At 35.5% G+C, this 27,270-nt stretch overlaps 2 protein-coding genes across 2 annotated transcripts; one reads left to right on the forward strand and one right to left on the reverse strand.

Moving 5' to 3' along the window:
* The first annotated feature begins 791 nt into the window (after positions 1–791).
* LOC132602926 (V-type proton ATPase subunit H-like) lies at positions 792–9,774 on the forward strand. Its single transcript, XM_060315742.1, has 12 exons — positions 792–948; positions 3,688–3,800; positions 4,436–4,561; positions 5,493–5,595; positions 5,667–5,739; positions 6,014–6,079; positions 6,185–6,302; positions 7,131–7,292; positions 7,462–7,587; positions 7,726–7,851; positions 8,119–8,298; positions 9,194–9,774. Exons 2-12 carry the CDS (start codon positions 3,765–3,767, stop codon positions 9,440–9,442), a joined length of 1,365 nt encoding a protein of 454 aa, XP_060171725.1. The 5' UTR covers positions 792–948; positions 3,688–3,764; the 3' UTR covers positions 9,443–9,774.
* Positions 9,775–10,294: 520 nt separating this feature from the next.
* On the reverse strand, positions 10,295–25,648 carry LOC132602927 (DNA-directed RNA polymerase 3, chloroplastic; the record flags this gene model as incomplete). The annotated part of the gene is made up of 20 exons (XM_060315743.1): positions 10,295–10,976; positions 11,096–11,199; positions 12,206–12,320; positions 12,418–12,465; positions 13,245–13,334; positions 14,021–14,095; positions 14,728–14,880; positions 15,347–15,431; positions 16,289–16,359; positions 16,531–16,581; positions 16,795–17,211; positions 17,897–18,025; positions 18,701–18,814; positions 19,987–20,104; positions 20,580–20,638; positions 20,976–21,045; positions 21,751–21,884; positions 21,985–22,188; positions 24,009–24,425; positions 25,301–25,648. Coding segments are annotated over 20 exons (2,913 nt in total), but the record flags the coding sequence as incomplete, so codon positions are not given.
* Positions 25,649–27,270: the final 1,622 nt, after the last annotated feature.

A 27,270-nucleotide genomic window follows, 5' to 3' on the forward strand; every position in this document is an offset into this window, starting at 1 on the left:
ACAAGGCTAAAAGTGTAAATTAAACTTCAAATCCAATAATGGAACAAAATGTATTTTTGAAAAATAAGGACAAATTTAAAGGATAATAGCACTTTTGGTCCCTATTAGTGATAACATTTTACTTTAGTCCTTGTCTTATTTGACTGTACATATTTAACTTTATTAAAACATGTGTTTTGGTCCCTTAGTATGTTATTATATATTTGAGATATTAGAATCATATTAGATGAATTGATTAAATGACCATCTACAAAATATACCAAATCGCTTTTGTGTTATAATGTCAGAATCGCTCATGTATATAGAGGGTCATATCTTTATTCATTTTGTAAAAACCCCTTCTTAACTAATTTCTTCTTTATTACTATCAAATATGGAACAACAATACAAGTTTAATATAACATATAAGTAATTAAATAGTGAAATAATTAATAATCATGGTAATTTTATAAATAATTGAAGGCCAAATATACTTAATCGGATACCACAAAAAATAAATCATAGTTTATTAATAATAGGGACAAAAAAAAACAATTAATCCTTATTTGAAACTGCAAAGAGGGGAATACATTTCACATGATGTATCTATTTGCCTTTCCTTTCTTTTCGTAATATTTAATTTAAGTCGAAAATTTATCGGAAACAGCCTCTTTTACCGGGAAAAGGTAACACTCTACAAGGGTATGTTGTTGTTTCTTTTTGTAATAAAATTATACACGTGGAAATTGGTCTCTAGCAATTTCTTGATTGTTTTGTCCCTTTATAATTTCCTTTTTTCTATGGTCCTCCTCATTCATAGAGTTTGATCTCACCTTCTTGACTACCCCCCCTACCCCACCCCACCCCACGCCCAAGATTTGTAGCCTACGTGACAACCTTATACTGAAGAGATCGCTTTTTTTTTCTGTTCTAAATCACATTTTGGTGTCACTCCCACGTGATAATAAGGTAATCTTTAAATCTATCTTTTCTCTCTTAATTTCACTGTAAATCTCTTCCTAATGGACAAAATAATTATGGGTTTATGTTTTAATTAACAATTATGGTCTTGGATCTTGGTTTTTCTCATGTTTATGGGTTAAAGTTTGAATCTTGAAGTGTTCTTGATAATGGTGTGATTGAAGTGATTCAATTAGTGATTTTTGTGCTTTTTTGGGTCTGTTAATGTATTGTATGCTTAGCCAAAATGGTAGAATTTTCTGGATTTGTTCTTTGATTGACTATTATGGTCTTTTTTATTTTGATAAGTAAAAGAAATAAAAAGTTGGTAAATTGAATATTTATGGTCTTGGATTAGACCTAAGTTTGAATCTTGAAGTGTTCTTGATAATGGTGTGATTGAAGTGATTTAATTAGTGATTTTTGTGCTTTTTTGGGTTTTTTAATGTATTGTATGCATTAAAAAAAAAAAAAAAAAAAAAAAAAAAATGTATTGTATGCTTAGCCAAAAAACTCGGAAACAGCCATCCTACCTTGGTAGGAGTAAGGTCTGCGTACACTCTACCCTCCCCAGACCCCACGTTGTGGGATTTCACTGGGTTGTTGTTGTTGTTGTTGTTGTATGCTTAGCCAAAATGGTAGAATTTTCTGGATTTGTTCTTTGATTGACCATTGTAGTTTTGGATCTTAGATTTTGGCTTTTGGGGGGGTGGATTGGGTATTTTGCTTATTTTTTGTTTGGTGAATGTTTAAAAATGTTTGAATCTTGAAGTAGTGAACTTAACTAGATTGGTTAGTGGAGAATGTCATGATGGAAGTGATTGTTATGCTTTTCTGGGTTTGTTTGGATCAATGATGTTTGACTTTTATGTACTCACTAAATAGTGGGATGAATGTTGAACCTGTAGCAATGAGATTTTGGGGTCAACCTTCTTAACACTTGTGTAACCTTGTGGTTTCTGTCAAAGCTATGACCTCCAATCTTTTGTCGTTCCTGAAATTTCTGTGACGATCTCCAAGATTGAAGTAGAAATTTATTCCCTGAACCTTTTTGATCTGTGCACTGTCACTCTCTTAATGCCTTATCTCTTTTTAAGTTTTTTTTTTTTTTTTGGGAGGAGAGCTAAGGTGTTTTATTAATAAAAGCGCCAATTAGGCACACAAGGGTTTGGCCTAGTGATGAATGGAGTGGTTTAGGAACTGAGAGGTCTCAGGTTCATCTTAGTGGAGGCAAAAACACTAGGTAATTTCTTCTCATCTGTCCAAGCCTTGGTGGATAGAGTTACCTGGTACATGTGCTGGTGGGAGGTAACAGGTACCCCGTGAACTTAGTCAAGGTGAGAGCAAGCTAGCCCGGACACCACGGATATCAAAAATAAATAAATTAAAAGCTCCAATTATTGCATTTTATAAGAAGAGATATGCAGAAATTATAGAAACCCTTTAGCCATGCAGGGAGCTCAAAAAGTCTTTAACATTTCTCATACATTGCTTACAACATCAGATTTACTCCAAAATAACAGAATATGAGACATAAGCCTTTCAGTTGCTAAATTATCCTCCAGGCGTTCTTAATCTTAAGTTCCTAACTAGTTGATATATCCTTTATGGATCTTTTCCTTTCTTTGTGCTCTATTTTTTACTAATTTTGTATATGAGAAAACCATACTATTTTTCTCTTCTTTTTCTTGATAACCGTGGTGTCCGGGCCAGCTTGCGGGCACCTCGACTAATTCCACGGGATACCTGTCACCTCCTACCAGCAACAGGTACCAGGTAACTCTGTCCACCAAACCGTCCACCAAACCTAGGACAGATGGAAAGAATCACCTAGTGTTTTTCTTAGGGACTTGAACCTGAGTTCTCATGGTTCTCAACCCACTTCATTGACCACTAGGCCACACTTTGAGTGCTTATGAGATAACCATACTATTATTAAATATCTTACGACATTCGGGAGACATCTTCTGCTCGATTGATCCTCAAGTATTTGGTTGATCTACTTCCTCAGGTGTAAACTTAAAGTACCGCCTAAAAACTGTGTTGAAGCTGGTGCAAGCCAGTTTCAAGTCTAAGGAGGTAGATTTGGTCATTATGTTGGTAATATGGAATTTATGTGGACTCAATATAGTGGGTCTAAACTCTCAAAAATAAATCAGTGTTTGGTTCATCAAAAAGTTAAGGACTAGCGACGTTCTTAAAAATCAACGGATTTGGTCTTATCCATACATGAGGAATATTATCAAGAAAAGAAATTAAATGGGTTCTTCTTTCTTTTATCACTTAGGCGCCATGTGAGATAAAAGTCTCATGCACGGTTTTGAATGAGAAAAGAAGTCAGGAAATGATTTTTTCGACTCTGACTCTCCCACCTTTCTTTCTATTACTCCGAAAGTAGTCGTTTCAGCTTTTAGCCACTCGAATTTTTTGATCTAGACCTAGGTGGAGGTCAGTTATATCATAGATAATCTCAGTTTTGTTTTGTTCCAAATACTGCTTAACTACCTTTTTGATAAACTAGAATTGTACTTTGATCAAATGTTCGAAATTAAATTTACCAGTTTCAAAAAAAAAAAAAAATGTTCGAAATTATGAATCCTTTCCTTCTAAAAATAGTAAGTTTAATAAGTGCTTTGGTGTTCTCTTTTCAGCTTCTTTCTGTATCTGTTGCCATATTCATTTTTACTTCTTAGGAAATATTTATTTATCCTGTTTTTAATTGAAATATTTCTTTGGGAATCTATACAGGATAGAGGAAGAACAATCCATATTCTGGTTGTTCGGTTAGAGGATAATAAATTTCAGATTTGAAGAGCACAGTCACAATGACAACGGAGAACGCCGAGCTCACTACAGAGCAGGTAAATATCATATGCATAAGTTATACATAAAGATATGAAATAACAAACAGTTTTGGAACTGATAACTAGCGTGGACTAGGCTCATAGTAAACATACAACGCAGGATCTAGGCTCTTCGGGGTTGTTTGGTTGCTGGTTAAAATTATGCAGGTATTAATAATTAGTCATGCAGGGTTTAGTTATTCCATCTTCTATGCTGCATAAAACAATGCATAAATTGACTCTTTAACTGATACATGTTTTAGTTATGTGGGTTTATAAACTGCTAACCAAACACCGTACTACGTGTGCTGAATTTTATACATAGCAACTAATGCTACCAAACATGGTATTAGTTATGCTGGTTTTAATACATGAATAATTCACTTCCAAACCAGCAATCAAATGACCCCTTAGTCTTTGCAGTTAGTTGCTTTACCTTGTTTCCATTTACTTTTTTAGAAAGTTAAGAATAGTATGTCAACATCAATAAACACTAACCGGAAAGAATTCATTACTGTCAGGATTTTCTTTTGTCGGCTGTCCTGGTTGAACAGTGGAACATCCTTTTCTTTATCTTTTCTCTGTTTTACTAACTACATCACTTATAAATAAACATAAAAGCAGTCTTATTTATTTTCCTTCTGCTTCTTAAGGTTTTGAGGAGGGATATCCCATGGGAGACATACATGACTACAAAGCTGATCACTGGAACAGGTTTTCAACTGTTGAGGCGCTATGACAAGAAGGCAGAAAGTTACAAAGCACAGTTGCTGGATGATGTAATGTTTCTAACTCGAGTTGTCTTTAGCTATGACTTACATTTTGGTTTCTTACAAATAGCCTGTTTGTTCAAGGTTCCAAAACCTGTTAATTTTTAAAAGTGCTTTTTGTCAAAAGTACTTTTAGAGTACCCGTTTGTGTTTGTTTAATCAATCTGAAAATCACTTTTGTCAATATTAGAGCAGTACTTTGTCCATGGCCAATGTTCCAGAAGTGCTTCTGCTACTACTTTTTTTAGCTTCTAAAATACTGCTTCTGCTCAAAAGCACTTATTTCTCCCCTAAAAGCTTGGCCAAACACCTAGAATAAGCACTTTTGGCTTCGCAGAAGCTTGGCCAAACACCTAGAATAAGCACTTTTGGCTTCGCAGAAGCTTGGCCAAACAGTTAATAGTCTAATTCATGCATCTTGTACTTCTGCTACTTCTTTCTGCCTATTTCCTCTTGTATTTTGGTAGAGTTCTTCTAAATAATGTTAGGAACAAGTCTAGATGTGGTAGTGTAAGTTTTGCTTTTTGCATGCCGGTGACTACAAGGAGTAGCTATTATTTGGGAAGTAAAGGTACAATTGTCATCACCAGCCTCTCCTTTATTAATGAAGTTTGGCATACACTATATAAATTGTCTGATTCTGTTGGACTTGTTATTGTGGTTGGTATCTTCATTTTCCAGAGTTCATTTATTACTTTGAAAGAGTCATGTATAATCAGCATATTCAAATTTTAGGATAAATGAGTTTTTAAACATTATTGAGATTTGAGATATTCCCAAGTTAAAGGCTAGTTCTTGCAACTGCTGATTTCTAAGCATTGCTAGTTCAGATTTCATTTTTGATTGTTCAATTTTTCTTTGATATAAGATATCAAGCCTTTGATCCTCGTATCACAGTTTAGTTTTGGATACTGTTATTAAATGGATACAATAATTACAGGATGGTCCAGGTTATGTCCGCGTCTTTGTTACCATTTTACGTGACATTTTCAAGGAAGAAACCGTGGAATATGTTTTGGCTTTGATTGATGAAATGCTTACAGGTAAATGGAGAAATTATAACTTTTAGAGTTCCTTTGGTAAGTGGACTGATGTAATGCTTATTTCTTGGCAGCAAACCCAAAAAGAGCAAGACTATTCCACCATGACAGTCTTGCAGACGAAGATACCTATGAACCTTTCCTCAGGCAATAGTCTTCAACCTTATTTCAACTGTTAGTCTGTCCTTTATTTATACTTGGCATGTAGATACTATTTTATTTCTCATCCTTTATTGCATAAGAATTGGCAATTTGCATGCACCCTCTTCCCCTGCCTTCATCTTATAACAACAGCAACAAACTCAGTGTGATCCCACAAGTGGTGTCCTGTCTCTTCCAAACTATTATCTTTATAAATCACTGAAGATTGTGTACTCTTTTCTCTTCTCTTTCTATTTAAAGATTGAGTTTTGTTTTCCAGATTGTTGTGGAAAGGTAATTGGTTCGTACAAGAGAAGAGCTGTAAGATTCTATCTTTGACAGTGAGGTAATTAGGTTTTGATCCCTCCCATGTCAATGATATCAAAGGACTTAGAATATTAGAATGACAAATGAACTTATAACTTTGCGGTCCTCTTAATGGCAACTCCAGTGCTAGGTCAAAGGTTCAGAATGGTGTTGATGCAAATGGAGATGCCTCAAGTTCAAAGAAGAAACACACTACCATTGACGATGTTCTGGCAGGCGTGGTGGAGTGGCTTTGTGCACAGGTTTGTCTATGCTCCTAGATTTTCCACTTCTATATTTTTCTTCCGTCCCACCCAAACCTGCAATTACTGGGTTTGCAAACATTTCAAGGGGGATTCAGTATAGATGTCAATGGGCAGTTGGACAAAATTTGGGCGGGTCAAAATGGGTTGAGTTAAAAAATTGGCGGGTTATTTCCAAAAGTTACTTGTGCTGAAATGGGCTAAAAAAGCGGATCATAACCCTACCCGCCCAATTCTTACTAAGTTTTAATTTCTTTGTTTGTTATTTTATAAATTTTTATCACCTAATAAAACTATTTTTTTTTCTTTATTATGGATTTATATAACATATCAAATAAGAAAATGACTTTTTGAAAATATTTTGACAAGATTTCTCATGGGTCAATTGGGCTATATCAGCCCAATATTTTGATGGGCTGACCTAATAGATGGGCGGGTCAATGACCAGCCTAAACATGGGCAAGTCATGTTTGCTTGGGCTAATTTTGCCACCTCTAGTCAGGGAAGGTTGTAGAGTAAAGAAGCAGTGAAACGAAGTGGATGGACGAAAAGGGCTTAGAAGCATGGGACCGTAGGTTGTGATGTATTAGCTTAATCAGTATGAAGCAGTGAAATAAAGCCGTTGAAAGGGATCAAAAAGCTCTTGTTTTCATCAAGATTTGTTTTGAGCCTCACAACTGGGCTTATGGCCTATTTATTTACTTTGAAGATAGGGGAAAGCAGTTCTAATGTGATGGGGGTTGGGGGTTTATGGATTTAATGCCACTTGTCGGTGTTATCATGTCTCAGTTAGCTGCTGTTGATCCTGATTTTTGACTATCTGTGCAGCTGAAAAAGCCTACTCATCCTACCCGCAGCATTCCTAGCACAATCAACTGCCTATCAACTCTGTTGAAAGAACCAGTGGTTCGATCTTCGTTTGTTCGAGCCGACGGAGTGAAGTTGCTTGTTCCTTTAATTTCACCAGCATCCACTCAGCAGTCTATCCAGGTTGTTCTTCACTCTATAATGCCACTTATTGCATTAACTGTATAAAATTATATACATGTCGTGCTAGTAAGTAGTGGTGGTTGAGACGGTTCTGTACTCAACATATCAGCCACCTCCGGAAGCTAGACGACAAAATAATCTTTTTCTTCTTTTTTCTTCCTTAAAACAGCTTCTCTATGAGACATGTCTTTGTGTCTGGCTTTTGTCTTACTATGAACCTGCAATTGAGTACTTAGCTACTTCAAGGGCCCTTCCTCGATTGATAGAAGTTGTTAAAGGTTCAACAAAGGAGAAGGTGAGCTACTTTGGCTGCTTTATGCATAATAACTGTTTATGCTCCCTCTTTTTAAAAAAATTAGATGCTGTGGTTTTTCTACCTTGGTTGTCCTTTTCTCATCTCTGTTCACGGTCTGAGGTGTTTGTATAACTATAGGTTGTACGGGTCGTCATCTTGACTCTTCGGAATTTGCATTCTAAAGGGACATTTAGTGCTCAGATGGTAGACTTGGGAGTGCTGCAAATTGTTCAGAGCTTGAAAGCACAGGCTTGGAGTGATGAGGTGAAGATCCTTAGTTATGGTTTTTCATCTGATATTGTATCTTAAATTTAGTCTCTCTCATTTGCAAACAGCGTAAAAAATGAATTAAGACAATTGAATTCCTCCACTAGTCCACTTATTACATAGAGGAATAGTCACTATTAGAGCTTCTTTTCGGTTCGTCTTAGTATTTGCTATGTTGGCAGTTAATCATGTTACTGCATCTGCTGAAGAATGAATTATTATTTTAACTTTTCCAGACTCATAAAGTTAATATCATCTCTGTAGGACCTTTTGGACGCTCTGAATCAACTAGAACAAGGATTGAAGGATAACATCAAAAAGCTGAGTTCGTTTGACAAGTACAAGCAGGAGGTCCTTCTTGGCCATCTTGATTGGTCCCCAATGCACAAAGATCCTATATTCTGGCGGGAGAACATAAATAACTTTGAGGAGAATGATTTCCAGGTAATCTTGTGGTTTACAAAATTTCCCGAGCTACATGTCTTTAGAGGCTGTAAAGTACGCGCTGCATAACAGCGTGAACATTACGCCATCTTGGTGCAACTTTAACAGCAGAACCAGATTTCTCTGCCGGGTCCGTTGTTGTTCGTTCGCATTTGCCTGGCCTTCAAATAAGTTTATCTGCTACTGAAATAAAAAAAGCTGCTTTTAAATGTTCATGTCTAAGTAGTAACTTCCATCAGTAGAGGTAGATTGTGGCCATAGTGGCAGACGTTCGGATGAAGGCGGACACACCGCAGCCTTAATTAATAATACTCCCTCCGGTCCAAAATAATTGAGGTTTTAGACTTGGGCACATGGATTAAGGAAGTCACCTACTCCTAATGATTAAGAGGTGTATGGACTAAAATACCCTTAATTAAGAGGGGCTTTGCAACTATAACAAGCATTAAACTTGTTCATTGGATTAAGAATGTGTCGAGGGTAAATCTGGAAAAAGAATAAAATACCTTCTTGATAGACTAAAACCTCAATTATTTTGGACCGGAGGGAGTAATATAGAAGGCCTTCTTACTTTTCTTTTATTATATTTTGCCTTCTATATCTTATATAGACTTTTAGTGTATCTATTGGCGTTCAACTGAAACTAGTATCTTCTAGATGTAACATAGGTATATATGTGAGAAACCACTAAAATTTCAACGAATGTTAAATTCTGAACCATAATTTTTAAAGCGCAAGGAGTTCTATGCTAAGAACCTTAAGGTTGAACGCATCAAGTTTAAACCTTGAATACAGAGGTGGTGATCTTCGTAGCATAAACTGTTTTTCTTCGAATCTGCACAAAAAAATTGTTTCTAGTACTAAGACTGATATCTTGTGTTGTGTGATGTTTCAGATCTTGAGGGTGCTCATTACAATTTTGGACACATCAAGTGATGCAAGGACACTTGCTGTTGCTTGCTATGATCTATCACAGTTCATTCAGTGCCATTCTGCAGGGCGAGTTATAGTGAATGACCTCAAAGCTAAGGAGCGCGTAATGAAACTGTTGAACCACGAGAATGCAGAGGTCACCAAAAACGCTTTGCTCTGTATCCAAAGGCTTTTCCTAGGTGCCAAGTATGCTAGCTTTTTGCAGGTTTAAGTCTCGTCGAATGGTTTCATTGTTCAGACGTCAAGAACTAGACTCGTCTTGCTATTTCATTTGGGACACGAGGAGTTTGGTTGCATTCTTGTTCATTTATTTGTTGTATCAGTATTCGAGTATTGTATCTAAGGCGTCCTCTTGGTGAGATTCTCATTCCAAATAATGTGTACGAGAGTTAATTTTGTTTTTCCCTCCAATAAAAGCCAGTTTGTATTGTGACTTGTTTATCGAACCAGGGAATTGTTTTGTGGTATATATTATCCGGAAATTGTCCGTCAAACAACTTATTAAAGCGACGATTTTATATGATCATATGGTTTATGTACCAAGGTTTTAGTCTTGTGATATCATTAAGAGTCTCCCACATATTATATGAGTTCAGTTTTTACTGTTTTTCCTTTCTTTATCCCTCGTGTAATAGACAAAGAAGAGTGTGTCGAACTTCATACAGAAAAAACTATTTGGTTCATTTTATTGCTTCATATTGTCAGTATATAAAAGTTAATCTATACTTGAAAATGCCCCAAACTCACATTCTTCTATATGGTGGAGCTATGTTCTTCAATCAAATTCAATGTTCATCGATCAGGTGGATCTATATTCTCCGGGATGGTGAGATGAGGTGCAACAAATGAAAACCTTATCATGTATACAGGTCTATATAGAAAAGAGTATTGAAGACTTGTAGATCGATCGCCAATAGACAAATTCTTTGTTGTCTTTTCCTCTAACCAAATTATCTGTGGTTGGCAATATTTCTTTTAGTAGAATGGAATTGATTAATTATATGTTAGTTTGAATTTCTCACATCTTTGATTATCTTAAGTTCCAGAAAATCTGTAATCATGATAGTGATAATACATCTTTCTTATATAGAAGATTGGAATTCAATTTGAAAAAGCACAAATATCTCTCTTTCCTGTGATAGATACAACAGTTTCCTAGTTTCTATGCCTATACATATTAAGAACACCATTAATTATCTCCATCCTAAACTAGAAAAGTTGCAATTTGCTCCAAGATATCTGTACAACACACCTACAAGAAACTGAACTAATATACATGGCTGTGTACTCTCAGCTCCAAAGCCTGCACAGATGGATGCCACATCTTCAATATTGCGCATGGCCTAGTCAGGATTTTCATTGCTGGAAGTTTGAAATCGTGCATGATCTCATGCAGTACGTGAAATGGTACTGCAAACCTCCTAAGCTGCTAACTGTTTCGCTTTGCTTTAGGCGCCTGGCCATGAAGAACATGGAATACTTGAGAAGGGTCAGTGCAAGAGCGAAATAAAGCTCTCATGTTTCATCCGAATACAGGTCTAGCAATCATCCTCGCATAAAAGCCTCATGCTTGTTTCAGAGGAAAAATGTAGCATTTTGACAGAAGGGTTGCATTGTTCCAATGCTATCAGTTCTCAATTAAAGAAGTAGGGTGACTCGAGAACTTCCCGTAAATCAAAATCACCTCTTTTTGGTAGAGGGGGAAATGTCAATGCTGGATATGATTCCTGGAAGCTTTCAAGCAACTGCAAACAAGATACAAGCTTTCATGTACACCATAATAAGAGCAGCTTGAGAAAGAGAAGCGGGGAGCTCTTGAAACACGTTTGTGCTAGAAAGGAAACTTCACTTTTAACATACTTACATCTTCAAGAATAGGCATACTGTACAGCTCCACAAACTTTTCCCTGAGTATCCTGTTCATCTGGTCAACATCGCAAGCATGAGTCCAGAAGGAATCATGTACCCCTACAACAGGTTAGGATTTTGATAAATATTCTCAATTTAAGAAAAATTGATATTAAACAAGACCAATGCTTTAAAAGAACAGCAAGTAAATGAACTTTAACGCAAGTTCTGCAAGTCCTAAAATTCGTCTTTATATTCGACAAATGACCTATCAACATAAATTTCAGCTAAGTTTGCCCATATGAGTTTGTTTTGCCTGGAGTGAGAATCCTACATCTAAATAACAAAAGAGAATCATTAAATATAGTATCATTTTTCACATACTGGTAGCATGTTATGTGGTAGCACCGTGATAGAAAGTGGACAATGGGTGGAACCAGCGGCGGAGGCAGGATTTTTACCAAGAGGATTCAAAAAAATTAATTACGCCTAAAGCTAAAAAGACTAGAAATGTGGTTAGCGAGAATTGAACCCGTCCTTGAACCCCCTTTACCGTTGAGCTAAGCTTTTGGCTAGTGCCAAGGGGATTCAACATTTAAAATATATATATATATATATATATATATATATATATATAACATAAATTTGACCCTATATACACACTGTAATTTTCCAACGAGGTTCGGATGAACCCTCTTCCTTCTACCTAGATCTGCCCATGGTGGGAGCATTACAGAGAGTACGGGGAACTGAAAAAAATTCCAACAAATGATGAACTTTTACGACTATCACGATACGTTCCTTCAGGCCAGATTATCTAATTCAGAAACTTGAGCGAGAAAGCACCCTATGTTAAAATTTACACATTTCTCTTTCAATTGGCAAAGCCAACTCAACATCAAGATATTCTGAAACAAAAGTCCGACATTACTGAAGTTTATTGACAACAAAACCTTTCTTCATTCAAAAAGGACTTAAATTTAGGAAACCGTTCCACAGTTGAGTTAAAAGAAACAATTTTCAACTTCTGTAAATTGTATGTAGTGATGCATACATGTGCATATAAGTGGTCAAAAGCTCAACTATGTAGTATCAGATATCATTAGAAAGAAAAGGGCAGGCAAACCTGCAAATTGTAGTCCAGTGTTCCTGCAAGCAACAGCAGTCATCATCATATGTGAACCATCCAGTGAGTGCACAAAATTTGGAGGAAAAGCAGTTCTCTGTTTCCTGACTTCAACCTAGGGTTCAACATTGCAATATAAAATAGGCATCACATTTAGAAATAAAATCTTAACAGGGAAAAAACAAAAGCATTCAAAAAAAAGTATTACTTACTGTGTCACCCTCACGCTGCAAAGCCAAAACTTGAAGAGAAGTTCTTATCTACAGATACATGGAATAAAGTATTAGCACAAAATAGATGTTGCATGAGTAACTTGAAATTCGTGGCAAATAGTTCTAAATAGGACTTCTGTGCTCAGGGAGAAACTTGAAAATACTTTCCCAGTCGAACAGAAAAATTTGACCTTCATTCAAGACATATCATGCAGTTGAAAAAAGATCATTATGTAAGACAATTTCTTAAAAGTGTCACATGAATTATTCAAGTCATGCCTCCTGAATGTATGCAAAATCCTATGAAGCAAAATCCTACCCTTCTAACTGTTAATTGGCAAGTTTATTATTGGTGATGATAACATGTAAAATCAACTTGCAAAACAATTTAAGAACCCCCTCGAATAAAAGGAAAACAACTTTTCAAGGAGCAGACTTATAGCCTGTTAGGCTGAGCTTCTGGGAAGCCAAAACCCAAAAGTACTTTTTTTTTCCTTCAGAAAGTGTTTATTTTAGAAAGTTGAGGTGTATGGCCAAAGCTTATAGGGAAAAATAAGTGCTTTTGAGTGGTAGCAGAAGCAGATTTTCAGAAGCTAGAGAAAGTATTTTTCCCAAAAAGCACTTTTGGACCAAGCACAAAGTACTGCTCTAACATCGGAAAAAGTGTTTTTCAAATTGATTAGCCAAACACAAACTGCAACTGTCCGAAAGTACTTTTTATAGAAGCACTTCTAACACAAAGCACCTTTCGAAATAAGCAAAGTTTGGAAGCTTGACAAAACAGGCTATTAATCAGATGGCTGTTACTTGATTATAATAGCACTTACAACATGCCGCTGAGTTTTAAAGTAAGGTTGTACAACAGGGAGCCCCAGTGGAGTCGTCCATCGTACTGGCTGATTTTCTGAAGCAATCACCTGTTAAATGTTAATAGTTAAACCATTGAAGTCCAAACAAGTTTCGAGATTACCCTATGTAACCACCAATTACAATTCCCCCTGCGGAAATTTCCAAGGGAACTAGCTTTTGTTTTTTCAAAAAATTTTGATATATGAAGTATGTTCGAGTGACAGTACATTCGATGTTACTCCGTTAGTTCTAAACTCACATCTTCCTTTTCATTGATTCACTACATATGGCTTCGCCATTTCGGGTTTACAGAATTTACAGACGGGACTATCCCATTTACGGTTTCACTTGGAACTTCAGATTTCTTAGCAATATCAGTGGACCGGCCCCAAAGGTGAGTCCCAATTTACCTTATGGCCATCGGAGGGCAATGGATAGGCTAACATTTTTTGCTTCGTCAGTGAACTTGTTTAAGGATTTATTATCCAACAAAAAACGTTCAAGAAAGAGAACTGGGGGTACATGTTAGCATCCTATACTCCAATAATAGCCAGCAAGTTTTATTTAAATTGAGTTGCATGTTGTTCAATCATTTTATCAACCTTTTTGCAATTAGAATTAGTACAGTATTTTGTAATTCAATAACATCAAATAGCTAATAAATTGAAAACAAGAAAGCTAGAAAGTCAAGAAAATCCTTATTAAAAACCATTAGGGGAGGGGGAGGGCCCATGGTAGGTGAAGTGGTATGGACCTTAGCACAGTCACCAAGCCAAGTCATTGTTCCACGTGCAGCTTGAAATAACTCCCCCAGAGCAGCTAATGTCACCTGACGGGAAATACAAGAACAGATATATAGTCAAAACATAAAGCTGAATCAGTTTAGTCTTCACAATGGCTAGTCAAAGGCCTTAGGGCAATTTTCCTCCTTTTTTTTTTCCTTTGATAAAGTAAGCTCTTAGGACAATTTTTTCTCGGTCTATGGTATGGGGGGAAAAAATAAAATACCAAGATTTCTTCAATCCCTCTTTTCCCAACCTTATCCCATTAATGAAGGCAAGACACTTTGGAAGAAAAGGTCCATCTCGCCTTACAGATCACGTCTTGTGAAAATTAGTGAATGCATGCATACTGAAAGAAATAATAGGCAATAGCCTGGTTAAAATAACTATGTCCTTTTAAAACTTTTAATTATGAAATCCTTCCGCATCTTGTCCATGCAGGTATGAGGTACGTGTTGGTTAAATCAAACAACAAGAACAACTACGCGTCAGTCCTAAACAAGTTTGGTCAGCTATATTACTCCTCACTGACCATGTTTCCTCATTTAAGCTCAACTCGTAGAGATTAATAGAAAAGCAGAACAAGTAGATTGAGTGACCTACGTTTAGAATATATGACTAGGTAATAGAAACCTGCGAGTAGCTTCCTATAATATTAGACTAGACTATCAGTACTTACTTTAGCAGCATAGCAAGATGCAGTAAATAGCAGCCTATCATCATCAATAAGACCCTTCTCCTCCAATCTTCTTTTGATTTGTTCACGTGCCCCGACATAGGTAACACCATATACTGAGGTCATTACTGTTTGCTTCACCAATTTCCTGTCAACCTGAAAGTTTCCACATCACCAAATGTTTTAATTGGTACAATTTCAAAAACTAGAAGCTACAATCGTAGATAACATTTTTGGTCTCTCAGTTATTGGTAAATTATGATTTTGGTCCTTGAGATATATGATCCAACACATTTAACCTCCAATTAACTAAAATGTGTGTTTTGGGTCCCTTTATGCAGGAAACATGTTGTATTTGGATTATTTTTAGAAGTCGATTATCCTAAAATACGAGATAACAATACAAGCTTAACATAACACATGAGTAATTAAATGGTGGAACAATTAGTAATTCCGGAAATTTGTGAATATTTTCAAGCAAAGGGATCAAAAGTGCACATATCAAGTAATTGAAGGTTAAATGTTCATAGATGGATATCACAAGGACTAAATTAGAATGTATCAATAATTGAGGGGCCAAAAGTGCTATTAGCTCTACTGATAAGATAGAAAGATAGATAACCTGGCCAATTAAGAGTTTGGCTAGTAAAGCATTGGGATCAGTTGCAGGGTCCTTGGTGCTATCTTCTCTGATAATATGATCAACCCTGCAATCAATAGTTGTCTTCAACAATCACTAGTGGAACCAAAATATAAAAGATTCTCACAAATATATTAGTGGTTTAAAAATTTGACAAGTTGACCAGAGAGGCATTAAGATGAATATGTTTACTGATTGTTTTTTTGATAAGTAGAACAGTGCATTTCACTCTACCCCACAAAGGTAAGGGTAAGGTTTGCATACATCCCACTTGTAAGACTACACTGGGTATGTTGTTGTTGAACAGTGCACTTGAATGTTGATTAATTTAGAAAGAAAATGCAGGTAGAACAAGATATCCTTGTCTCATAGTGAGCATCATATCCCTTACATCTAATGTCAGGTATGGACATTAATCACACATTTAGAACGGCAATATCCCATTCTCCTCCTGAAGTTCCATCTAACGTGAAGTAAACTTAGCAAATATTTTTCAGGACCAACTTCAATCTCACTGAGACTTCATATTTTCATTCATAAACATGGCCAAACTGGCTGTGTACCCGTACACATGGTAAAGAATCTACAAAAAGATATAATTCTTTACAAACTCCACCCAATCATCTATACAACAAGGAACTTTCTGTGTGCGCCAAAAGAAATCAAGGGGACGGAGACTACTCCAAAAAATATAAATACGTCCAGTTTGTTATACTTTAAGTTCTTTCTGGGGTAGATAACTTTTACACAGTTGATGTAGGTTATGACAATAAAAATATAAATAATGATCGCTAAAGATTTGTAGCCTTTCAAAAATGCAATGAGTAGGTTCATTGGTCAAAATATCAAAAACAATAGCTTAACCTAAATTCCACAAAAGGGAGCTTGGTTCTTTTTTTTTCTTTTTAATTTCAAAAAATATACCTCAAAGCAATTTCTGTATAAACATCAGCTGGTTTCTCTCCAGCAACTAAGTTGACTGCTGCTGCCTCCATCTGTTAAAGTTACACAACCTCAGAAGATGGCATAAAGAGTTTATCTAGCATATCAGAAAACTTGCACAGAAGATAAACATCATAGAACAAGCTAAAATTCACTAATCAGAAGAAATCAGAATCAAAACAAGGTTAAACAATCACAAAGATGAAATAGAAAAGCAAACATACACTATCTCTTCCCAGAGCTGCATAGTGCTGTAGGCCATTGCATGAACCATCCTACAATAGAATGAAGCGAAAATTGTTAACATGTCCAAGGCCTGCTATTTTTGTTTTTCGAGATTCAAGGGTTTCAATTTTTATTCTCTTGCAGTGGAACTTATCTTATTTTTATCTACAGATTAACTTTTTTACATTCTTTAACCAACACACCAAAACAGAAAAAAAGGGAACTGAACAGAAAATAAAAATGTAATGATGTAAGTACTCTACCTGATGAATAGGTAGATGGGAGATGACAGTATGTGGTGACGAGCTTTTCACAGCTTCTGATAGGTTCATGCAAGCTGCTAAGCACTGAAAAGGATCCTCAGCATTTAACCACCATCGATTTCCATTTAAAGGATTGTTTGCTGAATCTAATATGTCATCAAGGTGGTTTTCTACAAATGCAATGCGTGCATCATAGCAGAGCTTCTCTACTCCCCCTGCATAAAGACTTGCTAAATGTATTTTCAGCCAACGCAATCCTGATTTTCCTAATGGTCGCCCTTCAGCAAATTCAAGGATTCCTCGACAGAGATCAGAGCTTAGGTGATTCAAATGAGGATGCATAGGGTATGCACGTCCTCGAAAATCAAGATTGTGAGGATAATAAAATCCTTCCTCGTCTTTCAACTTCCGAGCAACCTAGTCCAAAGAAAGCTTGCTCAGAATTTACTCCTAAATAAACATGCAAAGCGTGCACATGTGGAAACTAATAGCCTGTTTCGCCAAGCTTCTAAAATCATAGTATTATTTTTAAAGTACTTTTTCCCAAAGTGTTTTTTTAAAAAGTACTTTTGGTGAGAAGCAGTTTGTGTTTGGCTAATCAATTTGAAAAATGCTTTTGAGCAGCAATTTGTGTTTGGCTAGGTTTTTAAAATGTGCTTCTAAGTGTATAGTGTATTTTTTTCAAAATTTGATTTTTGAAAAAATACTTTTGGGGAGAAGCTACTTTTTTCAGCTACTGCTTCTACTCAACAAACACTTTTTCCTCTCCTAAAAGCTTGACCAAACACCTCAACTTTGAAAAAGAAGCACTTCTTTTGGAAGGAAAAAAAAAAACACTTTTATCCTTGGAGAAGGTTGGCAAAACAGGCTATAAATGCTAAATCTAGTTTTAAATTGTTAAAACCCTCAAGAGTCCATTAAGTAATAAATGAGTTATGATTCTGTCAAGACGACAAAAACCTAGACCTAGGTGCAAAGGTTGAGCAGTTTGCGTTACTTTTTTAGGCAGCAGGATTCCCCCCCCCCCCCCCCCCCCCCTTAAAAACCAGTCCTAAACCCAAAAAGTAAAAAAAGGAAGAATAGTCCAAACAAGAAGACTAACTGAAAGCTTGAGCTCCGTGTCACATCGTTGGGAATGCAACTCTTGGTTGATCTTTTTGGATTTTCTCACCCTCCATTTCCACTTTTTCACTTCCATTATATCATCGGAGTGCAACTCTGGTATGGGAACCTAATAATAAACAATTTCTTGCAATCAAACACAGCCTATAGCAAGTATTTGAAATTTCATAGCCACCTGAATGTCTTTACAGAAATCTAAATAGGAGTTTGGCCATAGACCCCAAATATTATTCGCTTTATTTAGATTTTATGAAGTTGGAGTTTAAGATGGGGTTGTGTTTGGTTATACTTTTTGCAAAGGCGAGAACTGAGCACTTTATTTTGGGATTTATGAAGATGGATTTGGAAAACAGGTTTGGAGTCCAACTCCAAGTTGGATTTCGAAAATTTATAACCAAACATTGATTTGAAATAAAGTGAAAAATTATTCCGGAAAAAAGTGAATAGTTCTCATGGCCAAACGGCTCCTTAAGAGAACTGAAAATATTAAGCATAACAGATAACACACTAAGCATATGAACATATGAAGTATAGTGTAATTTTTTTGGACAATCATAGGGGGCAGAAACTTCAAGAAGAACTTTTAGGATCAGCCACGTAAGAAGATTAAATGGCATTTAAGCAGACTGGTATTGACAAAGATAATATTGAAATTCAGCTCCATCTCCACGTAACATGGTAAAAGAATTCAGATACCTATAAGTAGAAGCTGAACAGAAAAACAAAATTAGAACATCATTTTTTTTTCTCTTTTTGATAAGGAACATCAAAAGTATTTTCTTACATCTTTGCGATCCACTAGGCCAGCAATATTTCCTCCTCCAGCCCAAATACTCTCAACCACACTAAGTATCCTTTTATTCACTCTCCATTTAGTGCTTCCCAAGGTATCCAATGCCTGCATGAGTGCGGAAAAAATTAATATACAGGTAACCTCTTAGAGTATCTGCTGAGCTGTCTATTAGAGCACAATATGAAGCAAGTTAATTAGCAGCAGCCCCAAGATGGACATAGTGAATCGCTGTTGGTACTAAATGAGTTTTGGTAAAAGAATCTATGCAACATATTTACAGCCCATGTTGAGCAAATGCAGAAATCTAATATCATCTCAGATTTTGGAGATGGTTTACAAGTGTTTATGCTAATAACCCAATCTATGTTTTTGTAGGATCCATGAGTCATCTAAATATTACACACTTCCAATATTAGTGCATTGCAAATTTTATCAGCATCTCTTATGACCATTGAATTTTGCAGAGATTGCAAAACTAAGAATAATAGTTACATTACTCAAAGTACTTGTAAAAGTACTATGTTATGCACTTAATAAGAAAAATCAGCAAGCAATTACATGTTGGTGAACTGAAAGAGATAACAGTGATTAGCAGGTCTGTTTGGAGAGTTTATGTGACCTATCAATGACACTTTCACAAATATGATGTGAGTGTTACTGAGTCAAGATCAGAAATACTACAAAGATATTAGATAATCCCTCCGTCCCAATTTATGTGACACTATTTCCTTTTTAGTCACTCCCAAAAAGAATGACACCTCCCTATATTTAGTAACAATTTGACTTTAAACTTCCCATTTTACCCTTAACGAGAAAATTTATAGCCACACAAATATCCATGGCTTATTTTAGACTACAAGTTTCGAGACTCTTCCGTTCATTCTTAAACTCCGTACCCAATCAAACACCTTCAGATAAATTGGGATGGAGGGAGTAAAATCTTTGAGGATCAAAGAGAGTTAACTACAAACAAGCTATTACCTATCCCTTGGCATCTCATTTCCCAGCCAGAACTACTAGCTGAAGAATATAAACAGTTATATCCAGTAGATAGCAGAATTGATAAAATCAAACTTGTTAGGCAACCTGAAGCATTTGAAATCCTTCTAAATATTCAGCTCCGACACATCACAGGCAACAGATGAACATGAACTATGATAAACATTATCTTTACAACTAAATAAGACTGAAGGGTTTAGCACAACTCGCATTACGTTGCACAACTGGATTGGCTTCATACATTGAAAGAATTTGACGCATTAAGAATCAAACTTCACCTCATAAACTTGCTGCATTTGTTTCGTAGGAACACTTCTTACAGCATCTTGTTGCCTCCTAGATCCATGAGTTCGCATCAAATACGAAGGCAAGTACAAGTATCCGCCTTTGTCATACCTGAGATACAAATTGCCAGCCAGTTAAGTCCCAATAAAATTTCTCTTGACTGAAGACAGTGATCATGTTCTAACATAATTTTATTTTTTTGGGAAGGTAAAGTCATTTTATAGATAAACTAGCGCAAAAAGTGTGCTATCATAACAGTACAATATCCTCAGAAGCAACAACAACAACATACCCAGTTGAATCCCACAGTGTGGGGTCTGGGGAGGGTTAAATGTACGCAGACCTTACCCCCACCTTGGTAGGGAGGCTGTTTCCGAAAGACCCTCGGCTCAGAAGCAAAGCAGAAAAAAAGTATGCCCCTTTTAATCCTGTAGGGCTTCTAACATTTGTAACACTGATTCAGCGTTATTTACATTTTCCAATATACACCATGAGTTCTTGCACAAATTTAATCCTCTTAACTACTACCAAAACCTAACAAAGAATCGTGGAGACATTATCGCTAAAAGCTGAAAAAGAATTATACCCTCTCCATTTTTTGGGTGGCACCAACATAGGCACGTAAGGAATCATCATTTGTTTAACCTGCAATAAGTACAAATTAGAAACCTGAAGCACAATGTCACATCATCAACTGCATAATAGAGTCACTAAACAGTCAAGTAAGTCTCTGATATTTCTTTATTTTCTGATTCAAAACCTTTGACTGGCAGAGATAACATGCTATCCATTTTAACAAGTAAAAAAAAAAAAAAAATAGAATCCAGCAAGACCTACTAGCTTATATACAACAAAAAGGGTTGCAGTACATGTCCTCTTACTCAGGGTGGCTAAAGCTATATAAAATAAACTAAACTGAATACTTATACACTCATAGTGAAATATGGATATGATTAAAACAAAAGAAGTTTGAATAACATACTGTTCTGTCAACTCCCACAACTACCAAGGGATCACATTCTATGACACCATACTTCTTGACAATGCTCTTCCTGCAAGAACAACAAACAATTTTGTGAAAAGAAAAATAAGACATGAGCTATCTGGAAGGCAACACCTAGGAGCATGTTTTTTTATTACGTGGACTTCATCCTAGATAAATCAACGAGGTACTGCTGCTTTGGCATGTTTTCGTTTAAGGATCAGAGTTTACACACAGCTTATCACCAAAACAGTTTCTTTTGTTAGATTTTTAGCCTGTTTGGCCAAAGCTTCTGAGAAGCCAAAAGTGCTTATAATTATTTAAAAAAAAAAATTGATAACTGCAAAAAAGTGCTTATAATTTCAAAAAATGCTTATTTTAGAAAGGTGAGATGTTTGGTCAAGCTTTTAGGAAAAATTAAGTGTTTTTGAGTAGTAGCAGAAGCTGTTTTTCATGAGCTAAAAAGTAGGTTTTCCCTATAAGAGCTTTTGAAACATTAGCTAAGCACAAAGTACTGCTCTAATATTGATAAAAGTGTTTTTCAAATTGATTAGTCAAACACAAACTGTTACTCTCCTAAAGCACTTCTCACAAAAAGTACTTTTCAAAATAAGCAGATTTAAGCATGGCCAAACAGACTATGTGTTATGGCATGATATAGCAGTCTGGTACACTACTCTAGACTCCTCTTTTTTTTTTCTTTTTTTTTTTTAAGAAGAAGACAAACATTATGCTACTTTAGGATATGACTATTAGAAAAGGAAGATGCTCTGACCCTGGATCTCTTGTAGCAATTCTGAACATGTGTCTGAATGCAGGTCTAATATCAGGAGGAGTATCAGCAGACTGATCCACTGGAGGTTGCACATACGCTGTCTCTGTTAATAATTCTAAAAGACGGCATCCTAACTGCAGGAGATTCAGAAAAGCAGTCACTAAGATAAGATTTTTACTGAAAAAAGGTCAGCCAATAGTAGCTCTTAGAGAACAAAGTTGCTAAATAACAAACCTTAGCCTGCGTGTCCTTACCCCAAGACTCGGGTTCTTCACTTTTAATCAGCTTTCTCACCTCAAATACTCGATTCCTTTTAATTAAGCTTTTGACACGTTTTCTTAGAATCATTGTCTCCCTACTCATATCTTCTTGACTTTGAGCTCCAGTCATATGTTTCTGGTGCTTTTTTGTTTTCTCCATGAAATTATGAATCCTAACCTGAGAAATATCATTGATAAGGTCAATTTAAATATCTTTGACATACCATTGGGTTAAAGTGAAAATTACTGTTTACCCCCCGTAATAGCACTAGTACTCCAAACAACAGGACAATCCTTAGCTATGTAAGTTCCCTAAACAGGCAAATACTATTTAAAGAGGTTGCATGATAAGAAAACAGTTAATTGTACAAAACTAGCTAAATAAAAAAAGAAACAAATCAGGGAGTTAGAGGGAAGCACATACATTAAAAAGAAATGGTTTTGGCAGGATTCCTAGCATTGAGCAGCGCAACCTGAGCCACTCAACACCTTCATAACCAACTGAAAGGTGAATGAAGAGCCATTAAAGTAACAGGCTATAAATTATAATCAGAAATGACGGATACTTCCAGCTTTTCTTATTCATAATTACTGAAGAATGAAGCATTTAAGTTCTTATAAAAAGGAAACGAGCTAGCAGCTTTTACTTGCTATCAGAAACAATACGAGCTTGATGACAGATCTAATACAAATTCAACTAACTTCTCGGAGCACAGCGACATCTCATGCCTCATAGTTGTCAGTTAAACAATAACTTGCAAAGAGGTGAGGATTCATTATCTAGTCCCTTGGACAATTTGAAGAATTAGTCTCCTAAATGAAACCACATATATCTCTAGAGTCTAGAAATAATCTTTTCGATAAGTACAGAGTAGTTTGTCTTTCTTTTTTTTGAGTAGATATCATGCAAATAGTCCGTATTCAAATCTGTAGATCCTTGGTTAATAGTTATTTTTCTTTCACTTTTACTTCTTTTTGTTATTCATCCAGTGGCATCAAAGGCAAAAAGCGCAAAAAAGATCTTAGGTCTGTTAAGCGCAAAGCGCATATAGAGTGTGGTCTTTAATGAAGAAAGGCGCAAATGGAGAAAAAATACAAATACGTATGTGCCGTCCAAGACTAATAATAATAAGCATGAACAACAAATATATGGACAATGAAGTTGAAAAAAATTATGATAAAATGAGATATCAATTACTTAGTATCGCCTCTTCACAATTACACTCATTGGCAAGAAAAAGAATATCTTAGAGCCTTGATGACGACACTGAAGCATTCGCTAAGCCAAGCCAAGCGTTCAACATGTTTTGCAGCTCGCTTCAGTGCTTAAGTGTGCTTTAGGTGCGCCTTTGACAACACTGTATTCATCGAGATTGGAAATTTCATATGTAATTATACCTTATACATTCCAAACGTTTAATGTAACATGCAAAAGCATCTCTTTAGTTACTATTGTAGCATACTTCATTACAAAACATTCTTCAAGAAACATAATTCGGATGCATAATTTATATAACACAAAGTCAGATGCATAATATAACACAAAGTCACAAGCGGGCAACAAACAGGACCAACATTTAAAAAAGAGAAATTGACATAAATAGCCGCTCACCAAAATAACAGCCAGTAAATGTATACTTTTTGCATATTAATGTATAATATACAAAAGATATACATTTGTGATACATAATAGTGTAATCACTCCATTTCACTTTGATTGTCTTACTTTCCTTTTTAGTCATTTCAGAAAAGAATGTCTCTTTAATCTTTCCCAATTTGGCAACTCTTTAATTACAACATCCCACATGGCATATTTAAGGTCACAAGATTAAAGGGCATTTTGGTTCATTCTACATATCATCAATTTAAGATCACAAGATTCAAAACTCGTTCTTTACTTTCTTAAACTCTGTGCAACAATCAAACTAAGACAAACAAAGGGGGCAAAAAACATGCCCAACATTTAATTAAAAAAAAAAAAAAAAATGCAGCACTCACTTCATTCTCAACTGCCATGCCAATCTGAACTGCAGCTTGAACCACCTGAACACACCTCTCTTCTTTACCACCCATCATCAACAATCCCATCAACTTATGCATCACAATCACAGCCATTTTATCAGCAGGCAAAGTATCAATATGCGGTGCATAAGCCGCTCTATGTTTCTGAGTCATCTCAGCATTTTGCTCCTTTTCTATAGCTTGTCTCAACGGCTCAAACCAACCTAACAACAATTTCTTAACATAAGGCAAATTGGGTGCTAATTTCTTCTCACACATTTCCCTTTCCAATTCCCTATATTCCTCTACCATTTGCTCCCACGCCTCGGTTTCCGCCTTAATTTGCCTCCTCCTTAACATAGCATACCTTCTCCTCCTCTCGATTTCCCTAAACTCCCTTCTCACCCCTTGTACCTGATGGAAATCATATACTATATAAGTAAAAGTACACACAAACAAATCAATGATATATTCAATGCAAATCTTCATTAAATTGAATAAAGAATCATTTTAGAATAAACACTACTCCATATATCCCTTTTTATGCGATGCACTTTGACTTTTGAAACTTGCAGACTAAAATAAGTCATAGTTAATTGTCTGGCTATAAATCATCTCCCTACGTCACAATTTAAGTGTTTTACTTTTCTTTTTGGTTTGTCTCATAAAGAGTGTCTCTTTCTATATTTAATAAGTTGACAATTATTTATAACCACAAGACTCAAAAGACTTTTGAGTACGTTGTATATATCATTAATTTAGGACAACAAGAGTCAAAGTCTCTCTTTATTTCTTAAACTCCATGCCTAGTCAAACTAAAACGCTTAAATTGAGACGGAAGGAGTATCTAAATACAGAAATATATCATTCTTTTTTGGCATAATACATAAACAGACCCTCTAACTTAGCCGCAGCTGGCAAGTATGCCCTCCAACTTTAGTCTACTCTCCACTTTGTCAGTTAAACACTCCAACTTACAAAATAATCATCTAGACACCTCCAGAATTTATGTGTCACGACAGGTGTTCGAAGTTGAGGTGTCTACCTGCGCACACCCAAAGCTGAAGAGCACACTTGTCGGCTGCGGCCAAGTTTGAGGTCCTGTTTATGTATTATGCCTTCTTTTTTAACATACTAAAAAGGAAAGTACATCCCACGCTTCTTTTTTAACATACTAAAAAGGAAAGTACATCACATGCCTTCTTTTTTAACATACTAAAAAGGAAAATACATCACATAAATATATCTAAATGCACAACTAATAATAATACTATATATCTCAACAGTACCTGTTTAGCTCTAACAAACAAACTATTCATAAAAAGAGAAGAAACCCAAGTTGGGTCTTGAATAAAAACTCTTTTATTAGCAACCCCATTTGGTATTTTCTTCAAACTCACTAATTCTTCAAGATTTTCAGTTAAATTATCATCAGTGGATACAGTTACTGCTTCAGAATGAACAGTAATTGGTGGTTGAATAGAAGGTAATTTCAGAGTTCTTGGAAATGAACAAGTTTGAGATAATTTCAAGAATTCTTGATTGTGAATGTGATTAAACTTGTGGCTGTTTTGGGATTTTTGGTTTCTCCATTGAGATGTTGGAGTTGGAGAATATGAAGCTGAAGAAGCCAGTTTTTAATGGTGGGGATGAAAAAAGAGAAGAAAATGAGGATAAGGTAAACTAAAATGGAAGAAATGTTTGAAGTGAAGTTTACAAAAACATATAAAACCTCTCTAAAACCTTGAGGAATAGATATTTCTTGCAATTTGTAATTGCTCTTTTTGTCTTTTTACACATGTATGTGGACAGCAAAAAAATAAAAGTAGTTTGATATCCTTGTGCATAAACGGTTAAATTAAAACATTAGGGCTAGTTTGGGCAGAAGGATAAATAATCTCATCATTAAATTTAAAATGAGTTTATTCCATATTTGGTTGGAATAAAATTGCGATATAATTAATTCCGAAATTTTATTCCGAGATTATAGTATTATTTTATCTTTGTGGGAGGGTGGATAAATAATCGTGGGATAACTTGTTTTCCCAACTGAGGGTGTATAAGAGTAGTATTGAATATGGTGTATTAGTAACGTTAGAATTAGTAATGTAGGGATAAGTTATGCTGACATTATTTATGGTTTGGTGTATTAAGAAGAGTTATGTCTTTAACAATGTTTCTTCATGTATTAATAACCCTTATATTATTAATACCATGGTTTGCTATGTACTATTTACTCTAATACATCCTACCAAACAACCATAATAAACTTAAACTAAATATTAATAGGGATAATAATACTTTTAGTCTCTCAATTATTGGAAAATTCTAATTTTGGTCCTTCTAATGTCCTGCTAAGCACATTTACTCCTCAATTGTGAATAACGTGAAAATTGGGCTCTTTTGGGGGGGTTTTTGGGTTCTCCATTGAGATGTTGGGCTTGGAGAATATGAAGTTGAGGAAGCCAGCCTTTAATGGTGGATGAAAGAGGATAAGGTATAAACTTAAATGGAAGAAAGTTTGAAGTGAGTGAAGTTTATAGAAACTAAAACCTTTGCTAAAACCCTGTGAGGTTCAATGGGCATTTGCCAAGTTGCCATTAGCAAATAGATATTTTCTTGCAATTTGTATTGATTTTTGTCTTCTTTCTCATGTATGTGGACAGCAAAAAATAACTACTAGGCTTTGGGATTCATATATCATTTGCAAATAATTACTATTCCCTCCGTCTCAATTTATGTGATACAATTTGACGAGATACGAAATAAATAAAAAAGTAAGACTTTTGAAATTTATAGTCTACAACATGTTATAAATATTTGTGTGGCTCTAAACCATTGAGTATAAAATGAGAAGTTTCAAGTTAGATCATTTTTAAATATGTAAATGTATCATTCTTTTTGGGACAGACTGAAAAAGAAAGTGTACCATATAAATTGGGACAGATGCGCTCTGAGGCTTAGTTAATTCGTATTCGCACTTAAGGAATCCAGGATCAAATTTGAGTTTAATGTATACTCTGTTTGGTAGAAGGTATGAGATTTATACTCTGTTTGGTAGAAGGTATGAGTTTATCCAATGATAAATTAATACCTTTTACCAAACAAAGTATAAAATGAAACTCAAACTTAATTTTGGGATATCCGACCTCATCCCATCAAGAATGGGATTATTTTATCCAACCTTCCAAATAAGATAAATTAATCCTAGAAGTATAATTTCGGGATAATTTAGTTTGTGTACCAAACGATCCCTAAA

Source organism: Lycium barbarum, chromosome 7 (genome assembly GCF_019175385.1).
Source record: "Lycium barbarum isolate Lr01 chromosome 7, ASM1917538v2, whole genome shotgun sequence".
NCBI lineage: Eukaryota > Viridiplantae > Streptophyta > Magnoliopsida > Solanales > Solanaceae > Lycium > Lycium barbarum.